The sequence below is a fragment of the Cinclus cinclus genome, chromosome 3 (assembly GCF_963662255.1).
Source record: "Cinclus cinclus chromosome 3, bCinCin1.1, whole genome shotgun sequence".
Lineage (NCBI taxonomy): Eukaryota > Metazoa > Chordata > Aves > Passeriformes > Cinclidae > Cinclus > Cinclus cinclus.
In genome coordinates this window covers 111,844,365-111,856,763 of record NC_085048.1, presented here as the reverse complement: position 1 = coordinate 111,856,763, position 12,399 = coordinate 111,844,365, and the positions used below count along the sequence as shown (strand labels likewise).

General features: G+C 49.8%; 1 protein-coding gene across 1 annotated transcript in view; it reads right to left on the bottom strand.

Annotated features, from left to right (window-relative positions):
- Window positions 1-11,961: 11,961 nt before the first annotated feature.
- Window positions 11,962-12,399, bottom strand: part of LOC134042043 (serine/threonine-protein kinase pim-1-like) — a 75,908-nt gene continuing 75,470 nt past the window's right edge. Inside the window, exon 8 of the mRNA XM_062489116.1 lies at window positions 11,962-12,000. Coding sequence (XP_062345100.1) covers window positions 11,962-12,000 — 39 coding nt within the window. The remainder of the gene's footprint in view (window positions 12,001-12,399) is intronic.

Sequence of the window (12,399 nt, the reverse complement as noted above, 5' to 3'; positions counted from 1 at the left end):
CAAGACCTTCTTCTTCAAGGCATTACCAGGGTGTTTTCTCTGCACACTGGAAGCTGTGCCATTGACAGCTGCTTGGCTGAGGCCTGCAGGGACCAAAGAGGAGCTTGTAAGTGGAGGGTGCTGGACAGGGTCACTATGGAAAGGGCCAGAAAATTTGCTGGAGCTGGGTAACATCTCTGTGTTATCCCAAAGAACTTCAAGTAGAACACTGGCACGCTAGTATGGGACAAGGATCATACAATCACCCAGGAAAACCTACAACAATTTTGGTGGGAAGGCCCCTTTAACCACCATCTAGTCCAACCCCTGGGAAACGGAACATCTTCATCTGGATCAGGTTCCTCAGAGCCCCATGTAAACTGGCCTTGAACACCTTCATAGATAAATCAACAACAGCTTCTCTGGAAAAACCCTTGCAGCATTTCATTGCCTTCATTATAAAATAAATTCTACCTAATATCTAATCTAAATCTACCTTCTTCCAGTTTAAAAATCAAACTGCAGTGATGCTTCCCCTAAGAAACAAGGAGAAGCCAGTGTTGCTATGCTTTCGTTTTCTTGTTTCAGAGGCAGGCTGGGCAAGTTCCCAAAAGAAAGTGCAGATAAGCTTGGGTGGTGCCCTGGGGCTGAGTGCTGCCCCCGAAGGTCCCTGCTGCCGCCCTCGGGGCAGCGCACACAGCGCTGCAGCCAGAGCCCCTCAGCCGGGATTCACTGGGGAATGCTGCTTGCTCCTGGGGCTACAACAGAAGCACTGCCTCAGGGCTTCAGCACAGCTCTACAGTGCCAGCTCCTTGGAGGGGAGTGGCTCGAGAAGGATCTCTGGTCTTTTCATCAGAAGGTGCTGAATTTGGTTTCTTCCAGGTTGCACCTTGGTGGAAAAGCATTCTTCTGCATTCACATTGCCTGGAAGCTGCTCTTCAGAACAGAGTCTGAAGGGCAGGCGACTTTCCAAGACTGAATTTTCTACTCTGAAAGATTTTAGAGGTGAAGGTGGGAAGCTGATACTCTGTTACTAAGTGAGGCCATGGGCAAGACAATTAATGCCTCTGTGTTTTTCTCTGCAAAATGGAAATCATTCCTATGCAAGCTTCCACTCAGATGCAAGTGCAACAGCCCCCCAGTCTGATTGCAACACTGTGCAGAGGGTAAGGAAGAGCTCAAAAAGGACCAGCAGTGTAGACACCACTTACTTGCTTCAGCTGCATCCCTGGGCTCAACTCTCAGTGGAGGCAGCTTTAAGGATGATAAAATTTCATTCCTCTTCTTCATCTCATTCTCAAAAATCTCAGTTTTCTTCTGCTCTAACTTCTTTTCAGCCAACTTGCACAATGAAGAACGAACCTAGTTGCAATGGAAATACATCACAGACTGTAAGCAGAGACACACAAACCAGGCACATCATCTCATTGGGAGCATAGAGTCCACAGAGTGCCACAGACATTAATCCAGCTCCATATGCATTCCAATAGTTTCAGGAGAATGTCTCCCATCCTCACCTTGGCAATTATACACAGTGAGGTGGAACACTTTAGTGCCACAGCCTTACTCTGCTCCAACTGTGACAGGAAACCCTACTTGAAACATGGAAGTCATAGGAATGCTCCAAGACAAAGGAAGAGCTCCCATGAGCAATGAGCAGGCAGTTCAGTTCCTACAGGCCATGGCAGGAGAATAAAAGCCATGTGCATTATGCAGCAAGGAGGGGTAATTAGCTGATGCTTAACACTCATGGCCAGGAAGTGCAGCTGTTTGTCACTTCCTGGCTTCTGAAGGACTCAGCTCTGGAAGACTCTCAACGACTTGGTCTCTGAGACCAGGAGACCAAAAGGAGGAGGGAGTCATGTGAAAACAATTTGGAGGAACATGGATATTAAGGAGCAGAAAATGTGAGAATGAGAGGGCTGTGAGATACAGCCAGAAAGGTAACCAGGAGACATCAATCTGTCCCGTTTTTATTTTGAAGCCTTGCTTATACTCAACATTAGCATTTTGCTTCTCTGCTTCTGAGGGTGCCCTTTGAATTAGCTCACTCCTGTGAAGCTTGATCTGCCATTCAGAACTTCTCTGAAATGGCCTTTGCATATAAAGAATGCTTCAGGCATGACCATGGCACCATCTCCATGCAGTGACTTTTCCACAACTGGAAACAGCCAAGCAATTGCTCAAATAGCTGTCAAATATATTCCCAAGAGAATCCCCAACCCCCAAGAGTGGAAGATTATGGTTTTCAGAGGCATTTTGGGCCAAGCACTAAACAGCCACTGGAATGGAAGTCTGCTCATCCCTGTTCTTATCCCTTACCTTTCCAAAGCCCTCTCTCAGGTCTCTGTCACTTGTTAGACCAGGACTGCTGGGATGATCCATCTCCTTGAGCTGGCTCAGTGGGAGGCCTGGTACTGGAAGCAAAGGTTCCTGTAAATCTCTGGCACACTTCAATTGCCCAAAAATGTCATGCTTGGCAACAGGCAAGACAGGTTCCAGATTACAGAGCTCTAACAGGGCACAGAGATGGTGCATGAGAGCAGCAAGGTACATATGCCTAGACCCTCTCCCAGTGGATGGGCTCCTGGAAGGAGACATGACATTGCTCTGTGGATCAGCAGACTGAAACCTGCTGCCTCAGCCCCTAGTTGCTGGAGAGCCTCTGTGTTTGATAGAGAAGGGCAGAGATGGAGATTGCTCTTGACAGAGATTCTTATCTGCCCTTATGCTGATTTTAGTAAACATCTTCTTTCTGGTTCCTAAAAGTAGTCCCAGGTTCTAAACCTGTATGCTTTCAGATCAACATTTTGGGGCAGCAGGGAGCCCAGAGCCCTGTGCTTCCCAGCAATGGCTCAGCTGCACATGCAGCCTCCTGCTCCTCTCCCTGCCCCACAGCTCAGCAGCCCTACAGCTCCACGGGGCACTGGCAGCAGCACAGCTCATGGCAGGGGGCACCTGCAGGGCACAACTGCTCCCTGGCAATGTGCACAGGCTCTCCAGGCTGGCACAAGACCCTTCCTCCCACCACAGAGCGGCCCAGCTCCCACCTTACCTCTGTGGGAGGCTGAGCCATGCTGGTCCTTCCCCTTGTCCTCCTCCCTGGCAGTGACCCTGGGGACAGCGCTGCTCAGCTGCCTCTGCCGGGGCTCCTGGGCCAAGGCCCCCTGAGCCAGCCGGGAGCCCACACCTCCATTCCCAACACCGGGGTTCCGCACATAGGTCTGCATGCCAAACACCTCAGCGAGTTTCCTTGGGAACAGAGGCATCCCAGGTCCTATCACACACCAAGAGCTCTTTGCCTTCATTCTCTGCGTTTCTGTTGTAGACTCAGAAGAAGCTGTAGACAGGTACAAGAGAAGAAGCAAGTTAATTGAACTCACTCCTTTACAATCAACCCATCTAAAGAGTGGGGAATTCAAAGAGCACTTCAGCTACTGAAATGATTAGTTGTTTTTTTTATTTTTCATGAAACTAATGTCTAACTAACTTGAATTTCTCTGAACAATGTGGATCTGGCAAGCCAGGAGAGATGGGTTCTATGACTTGATGTGCTGCTCGTTGTCTCCACACTACTACAGGATTCCTTTCCTTCCAAAGAGTTGGAAACTCACAGTGGTCTCTAGAATTTGACACTATCTAGGAAGCGATTGTTTTCAAAAGTAGATTTCAGGTTATTGTTTCTGTAACTCCCAATCAGTTCTAGGCTGGATTTTTTATTCTGGGGATCTTTTTAATTCCTCTTTGTAACAAAGGAAGTGGTGGTACACAATCAAGATCACTACATGTTACATGCAAAAAGGGCTTTGCTTTCCCAATTACATGTCCCCAGTACTCTGCAAGCCCATAGTTATAGGGAATAAAGTGGTCATCCAGAAGTTTCACTTTTGCTCTACTTCACTCTTTGACGGGTTTATTCCTTGCTTTCTTTCCTGCACAGACACCTAAGCCCAACATAAACATGACCTGCCTCAAAACATTTCTGATCATGGCTGACACTGACAACTGAAGGTTTTCAAAATGGAAATAGCAGAGGGCAGGACATTCTGAAATACTCTTCAACAGAGCTGTTAGATATAAGGCAACTAATTATTTGGATATGGCTAAACACGGGGTAAAATCATGTAGCAGCCAAGCAATAAGAGTGGAATAACATTCTTTAAACTGGGTTGTTTTCTCCTGTAGAATGTTCTACTGAGTTATAAAAGAAAGGCAGGTAAGGTTTAATGACATAGCTCGTTTCTAGTCCAGAGTAAATCCAACAAAACTGTCACCTTACTTACTGAGCAATACTTCTCCCTAGCTGCATTAAGCATTCCAGCTGCATATCACCAATTAAGGAGTCATTCCAAAGGAGCCTACCCAGGATTTCTCAGAAATAACCCTGCGCAAAGGGACCCGGCCTCTGATCCCTTTTTCTCCATCAGCAAAAGTCTTTCTTCAAATTTCATCTCTCCTATCATTACCTGCCCAGTGATGGCAAAGGAACAACAACAACAGGCTTTGATGGAGGCTTTCAACTCAAAGGCATTGGCTGGCACAGACGCACCAGAGACCGCATTTTGTCTGGCACAATTCTACTTGTCAGGGATCAGGCAAGGCAGGGACAGGGGGACGAGGCAGAAGGCATCTCCTCCCCCAGCCTCAGCCTGCAACACTGACACAGGCAGAGAGAGTCAGGCAAGAGATTTGTCATTGTGAACATTCCACAGGTGGCTTTGGGCTTGTGCTGTCAGAGGATGACAAACTCCTGGTTTGAAAGACAGGTGTTTGCTGAGGAAAGCAGAAGCCTCCCTTTGAACTGAAAAATGTGATCCTTCCTTCCGACAGATTATTATGATTTTGAAATTAAGGGAGCTCTCAGGCAAAGATATGGGAGTAGGAATAACAGTTCTTTACTAGTATATGTAACAAGACAAACAAGAACAACAACAGCTATGAAATTACCCACAAACAGAACAGTAACTCAGTCCCAGTCCCTTTCTGGCTGCAGGCACCTTTTCCCTGAGCTGCAGTTCCCTGCTGCTGGGCAGGTCCCGCAGAGCTGCAGGAGGACTGGGGGTGATGGCAGCGCTGTCCCAGGTGGGGAAGAGAGATGGAGAGAGTCCTTCGCTCATGGCGTCAGTCCTGGAGGATGGCTCCCGGCGCTGGGATGGCAGGGATGGGACAGAGGAGGCAATCGTCCTTCTTGTCCGAACTCCGCGGGGAAAATGGGCCGAGGCCCAGCCTTCGGCTTCCACTTCTGGCTGTTTGAATCCCGCGGGGTTACCCTCTCCCCTCTCCCCTCCCCTCCCCCTCGACACCAGGGCCCAGTCAACAGGTATCTTAGCATGACAATGGGGAAAATTCCACAGAGGGAAAAGGGAAAGAACCAACCCCCAACATTATCCACCCCAAATTTTCTCCTACCATCATGCTACATCAAATTAAAATCTTCAAATTATAGACATCCATATAGTTACAGATACAGGCACAGTATTGTAGGTAGTTCACCCTAAAACAAGGTCTCCTTGGGGTATGCGTCGGGTCTCTCCATCCCTTTGCATGATGCACCAGGTGCAACCTGGCCCTTGAGCAAAAACCACCTCACGAATTGCATTGTCTTTGCTGGATGCAGAGTTCACCCAAACAGTTTTTCCTAGCATACCTCTCATGTGCACCATTGGAACCTTGTGCCCGTCTGGTGTTCTCAAGGGCTCAGACTGGGCAGGGCCTGCTCGAATAGTGGAACCTCGGGTGTTCACTAACCATGTGGCCTTTGGTAGATTAATCTCCCAGTTCTTGAAAGTCCCCCCACCCAGTGCCTTCAAGGTGGTTTTAAGCAATCCATTGCACCGTTCCACTTTCCCAGCGGCTGGTGCGTGATAAGGAATGTGGTACACCCGCTCGATGCCGTGTTCTCTGGCCCAGGTGTTTATGAGGCTGTTCTTGAAATGAGTCCCATTGCCTGACTCAATTCTCTCAGAGGTACCATGTCTCCAAAGGACTTGCTTTTCCAGGCCCAGGATGGTGTTGCGGGCGGTGGCACGAGGCACAGGGTAGGTCTCCAACCATCCAGTGGTGGCTTCCACCATGGTCAGCACATAGCGCTTGCCTTGGTGTGTCTGAGGCAGTGTGATGTAATCAATCTGCCAGGCCTCCCCATACTTATATTTGGACCACCGCCCCCCATACCAGAGGGGCTTCACTCGCTTGGCTTGCCTGATGGCAGCACACGTCTCACAGTCATGGATAACCTGGGAAATACTGTCCATGGTGAGATCCACCCCTCGGTCTCGTGCCCACTTATAGGTAGCATCTCTGCCTTGATGACCTGAGGCATCGTGGGCCCATCGAGCCAGGAACAATTCTCCCTTATGTTGCCAGTCTAAGTCTATCTGTGACACCTCTATCCTTGCAGCCTGATCTACTTGCTCATTGTGTCGGTGCTCCTCATTAGCCCGACTCTTGGGGACATGGGCATCTACATAACGGACTTTTACGGGTAGCTTCTCTACCTGAGTGGCAATGTCTTTCCACTCATCAGCAGCCCAGATTGGTTTTCCCCTACGTTGCCAGTTAGCTTTTTTCCATCTTTCCAGCCAACCCCACAGAGCATTGGCTACCATCCATGAATCAGTGAAAAGGTAAAGCTTTGGCCACTTCTCTCTTTCAGCAATGTCCAGGGCCAGCTGAATGGCTTTGAGTTCAGCAAGTTGACTTGATCCACCTTCTCCTTCAGTAGCTTGTGCAACTTGTCGTGTGGGGCTCCATACGGCTGCTTTCCACTTCCGGTTCATCCCCACGATGCGACAGGAACCGTCAGTGAAAAGAGCGTAGTGAGTTTCATCTGCTGGCAGTTGGTTGTATGGCGGGGCTTCATCAGCCCGGGTCACTTGTTCTTGCTCCTCTTCATCGGCAAGACCAAAATTTTCACCTTCTGGCCAGTTTGTAATTATTTCCAAAATCCCAGGGCGATTTGGGTTTCCAATACGGGCGCGCTGTGTGATGAGGGCGATCCACTTGCTCCATGTGGCATCGGTGGTGTGATGGGTACAGGGGACCTTCCCTTTAAACATCCACCCCAGCACTGGTAGTCGGGGAGCCAGGAGGAGCTGTGCTTCTGTGCCAATCACCTCTGAGGCAGCTTGAACTCCTTCATAAGCAGCCAAGATCTCCTTCTCTGTTGGGGTGTAGTTGGCTTCAGACCCTCTGTAACTTCGGCTCCAGAATCCCAGAGGTCGGCCTCGGGTCTCACCAGGTACCTTCTGCCAAAGGCTCCAGGACAAGCCCTTGTTCCCGGCTGCAGAGTAGAGCACATTCTTCACCTCTGGTCCTGTCCTGACTGGGCCGAGGGCTACCGCATGAGCAATCTCCTGCTTGATCTGGGCAAAGGCTTGCTACTGCTCAGGGCCCCAGTGGAATTCATTCTTCCGGGTGACCAGGTAGAGAGGGCTGATGATCTGGCTGTACTCAGGAATGTGCATTCTCCAAAAGCCTATGGCACCTAGGAAAGCTTGTGTTTCCTTCTTGTTGGTTGGTGGAGACGTCGCGGTGATCTTATTGATGACCTCAGTGGGGATTTGGCGCCGCCCATCTTGCCACTTTACTCCCAGGAACTGGATCTCTCGGGCAGGACCTTTGACTTTGCTCCTCTTGATGGCAAAACCAGCTCCCAGCAGAATTTGGATGATCTTCTCTCCTTTCTCAAATACTTCCATTGCCCTGTTCCTCCACACAATGATGTCATCAATGTATTGCAGATGTTCTGGAGCTTCACCCTTTTCCAGTGCAGCCTGGATCAGTCCATGGCAGATGGTGGGGCTGTGTTTCCACCCCTGGGGCAGTCGGTTCCAGGTGTACTGCACGCCCCTCCAGGTGAAAGCAAACGGAGACCTGCACTCTGCTGCCAGAGGAATGGAGAAAAATGCATTGGCAATGTCAATGGTGGCGTACCACTTTGCTGCCTTGGACTCCAGCTCGTACTGGAGTTCCAGCATGTCCGGCACGGCAGCGTTCAGCGGTGGAGTCACTTCATTCAATGCATGATAGTCCACAGTCAATCTCCATTCTCTGTCAGACTTGCGCACAGGCCAGATGGGGCTGTTGAAGGGTGAGTGGGTTTTGCTGACCACCCCTTGGCCCTCCAGCTCACGGATCATCTTGTGGATGGGGATCATGGCATCTCGATTTGTCCCGTACTGCCGATGGTGCACTGTCGAGGTGACAATTGGCACTTGCTGCTCCTTCACCTTCAGGAGTCCCACTGCAGATGGGTTCTCTGGCAGTCCAAGCAAGGTGTTCAATTGCTTAAGGTTTTCTCCCTCTACAGCAGCTATTCCAAAAGCCCACCTGAGTCCCTTTGGGTCTTTGTAATAACCATTCCTGAGGAAGTCTATGCCAAGAATACACGGTGCCTCTGGGCCAGTCACAATTGGATGCTTCTGCCACTCCTTCCCAGTCAGGCTCACCTCAGCCTCCAGCAAAGTCAATTCCTGTGATCCCCCCACCACCCCAGCAATAGAAACAGGCTCTTCCCCCACATGTTCTGATGGTATTAGGGTGCACTGTGAACCAGTATCAACTAATGCCCTATGTTTTTATGGCTCTGATGTGCCAGGCCATCGGATCCACACCATCCAAAAGACCCGGTTTTCCCGTGCCTCTCCCTGGCTAGAGGCAGGGCCCCTCTAGCACTGGTTATTATTTCCTTCCTGGGCATACATATTGGAAGTTCCCTCAAGGGGATCTGACAAATCATCCTCCCTTTTGTGGTACCCTGCATCTTGGTTATGGGAAGTTGAGGCTACCTTCACTTTAGTGGAGCTCCCTTGGTTAGTGTTTCCCTCCCTGAGTTGACGCACCGGTGCTGCCAGGGCAGAAGTGGGTTTCCTATCCCATCTTCTCATGTCTTCCCCATGGTCATGCAGAAAGAACCACAGGTCAGCTCGTGGGTGTACCCTCTCTCCCTACCTGGGGGACGTTGGGCTCTAACTCTGGCATCTGTGACTCGCACTGGTGCTGCACTGACCTTCCTCATCTCTTCCCTCACCCCACTTATCTCCTCCTTAAACTCCTCTCTGAGTTCCCTAATCACGGCACAGACCTGAGCCTGCATTGGGCCATTCATTATACTCTCAAAATTTCTGAGCTTATTGGCAACAGAACCCACTGTCTCGTGGTTGGTGTCAGCATTAATGGCTGCAATGAATGTGGTGTATTGAGATGGCCCCAGGTGTGCCAGATTCCACAACATCTGCCCTGTGCACCTGACCTTGTCGGGGTCATTGTCATGTTGTCCACTCCTCCCAAAGAGTATCTCCAGTACTGCCACTTCTCTCAGCTGTTGGATCCCCTCCTCAGCGGTCTTCCAGCGCATTCTACGGTGGTGCTCTTGCATTCTCTCTCTATGGACAAACCTCTCTCTTACACTCATTAAAAGCCGCTCCCAGAGGGAAAGGGGGCCTGGTTCCCTTACGAATACGTGATCCACACCTGAGTCCTGGGTCAGGGGTCCCAAATTCCTTGCCTCAGTACCATCCAGCTGCACACCTGTACCCATAAGGTCCCAGACCTGCACTAACCACGTTGTAAAAGCCTCACGGCCCCTTCGTACAACGTCTTTACGCAGATTACGGAGACTCTCGTATGACAGGGACTCTGTGATGATCTCAACCTCTGGCTCCCCTGCTGGTTGTGAGGACCCTGTTTTCTGATCCTTATAATCCAGGTGCTTTGTTTTCACCTTAGACTTTCTAGTTTCCATGGGGGCAATTGCTGCTGGTTGTGAGTGCCCTTGCAGTTCAGCTGGAACCTGGAGAGATGTAACATTTGTGGGTTCCACTGCTGCACCATCAGGTTCTCCCTCTTTAAGGCAGGGGGAGTTTCTCAAGAGCTGGGGAAAGGTACTCCTTCAGCATTTGGCCCATCTCCTTCACTAGAAACCCCACCCACTCTGGGTGGTTCCTTTCTGAGGTGAGCTCTGGGGCAGAGTCAGGCTCAGGGGCAACATCCTTAACCTCTGGGGCAGAATCCTTAGTCTCTGGGGCAGGGGCAGGGTCAGGGTCAGGCTCTGGGGCAGAATCCTTAGTCTCTGGGGCAGAGCCAGGCTGTGGGGCAGAATCCCTATTTCTTGGGGGACGTATCAGGGTTGTCATCCAAGTCATTCTCCCCTCATCTCGGAATGTTAAATAGAACAGGTTTACAAGGCCTATTAGCAATGTCAGCCACTGTATGATATCATTACTACTTACAAGAGATTTGAACCCATCAAAAGCTGGTGGAGCAGACCCAAAAAACTGTGTAAGGGGTTGGAACAAAATTTTTCTTGGTGTCATATCCTCACAGTATGTACCATTATTAATGTAACCCCAAAACCATACAGTTAGAGTGTGATAGCCCTGAATCCATGTGCCCACCTTCCAGAGGAAGTTAAAAATCAATGAATTTCTCACGTTATCAGCCCAGAAAATGAACTGGATAATACTTACAGCAGCCTGAGTTATAGGACCCATGTTCAAGTAAGGGATTGCAAATGGGAGAGATAAAGCTGTGGCCACATGGAGCCCAAACCATGGTAAGCTGGACAACATGATGCCACCTAACACAAAACTGAGGTAACTCAAGAACTGTTATTCCTTTTTCGCCCTTTCCTCTCAATGCCCTTGGGCCTCATGTTGGGTGGCCAAAATCTGTCCTGGTTTGAAAGACAGGTGTTTGCTGAGGAAAGCAGAAGCCTCCCTTTGAACTGAAAAATGTGATCCTTCCTTCCGACAGATTATTATGATTTTGAAATTAAGGGAGCTCTCAGGCAAAGATATGGGAGTAGGAATAACAGTTCTTTACTAGTATATGTAACAAGACAAACAAGAACAACAACAGCTATGAAATTACCCACAAACAGAACAGTAACTCAGTCCCAGTCCCTTTCTGGCTGCAGGCACCTTTTCCCTGAGCTGCAGTTCCCTGCTGCTGGGCAGGTCCCGCAGAGCTGCAGGAGGACTGGGGGTGATGGCAGCGCTGTCCCAGGTGGGGAAGAGAGATGGAGAGAGTCCTTCGCTCATGGCGTCAGTCCTGGAGGATGGCTCCCGGCGCTGGGATGGCAGGGATGGGACAGAGGAGGCAATCGTCCTTCTTGTCCGAACTCCGCGGGGAAAATGGGCCGAGGCCCAGCCTTCGGCTTCCACTTCTGGCTGTTTGAATCTCGCAGGGTTACCCTCTCCCCTCCCCTCCCCTCCCCTCCCCTCCCCTCCCCTCCCCTCCCCTCCCCTCCCCTCCCCTCCCCTCCCCTCCCCTCCCCTCCCCTCCCCTCCCCTCCCCTCCCCCTTGACACCAGGGCCCAGTCAACAGGTATCTTAGCATGACAATGGGGAAAATTCCACAGAGGGAAAAGGGAAAGAACCAACCCCTAACACAAACTCAGACCCTGCATAGGCTGCATCCATTTGGAAGTTTCCATGACCATGATTGCAATTTCAAAAGGAATTTCTATAGCAGGATGTTTCCCTATTTCCCCTAAAGCAAAATCAGGTCATGACCATCAATCTCCTATGGATCTGAAAGGTTTCAGCTGAAAATCTGCCCCAAGGACAGGTGTTTTCACTTTACTGGGCAAGAGAAATGAGTGGGAATATTTCTAATTTCCAGAAAAATGCATAATTTTTTTCTGCAAATTGTGACATGAGAAACACTGCATGGAGATAAAAGGCATGTGCAGGATGGAGAGGAATGCTTCCTTTTCCTGCACTGCACTTCCAGGGTCCCAAGGTCCCACTGCAGCTCCTCCCACTCAAGACTTCACAATGGAGGAATTCTCACTGCACCACCACAGCACACTCCCAGTGACTGCACTCCAGGAGAGTCCACTGAGCCCATCAAGGAGTGAAACAAATTTAAAGAAATTCTTAAAGGAATGGATTTTAATAAACCGTGCAAAATGTCATGTCCAAGTCCAGATTCCAATAGTCATTTTAGGAGAAACATGCCCTGTACCTCCCTGCATGTTCAGACTTCGTCTCTTTGATGCTGCGGCTTGATCTTGGCCTGGAGAAAATGGAAAACACAAGAACATATCAGGAGGGAGAAAGAAAAAGGAAGGAAGAGTTGTAGCATGACAGCAGGCAAACCTTTCAAGCTTGGTCACACTGATGAAGGAGAAAATGCAACACATCAAGCCAACAAGATGCAAAGCTCATTAATTGTCCTTAAGCATTCAGTTGCTGCAGTCACTGGCCAGAGCTGGCCAGGCTCCAGCTGAAATATAACAGTCTTTCCTCAGCATACATCATAACTCCCCAATTGTGCTGTCTTTTCTTTTGGAGCCAAGGGGCTCCTACAGCCTCCCTCAAGCAGCAAGAGCTGCCAAGCTGAGACACGAGTCTGCATGGAGGGCAGCTACTTTGGTTCTGCTGACAAAGCTTGACTTTGCCTGCTTGTGGCTTT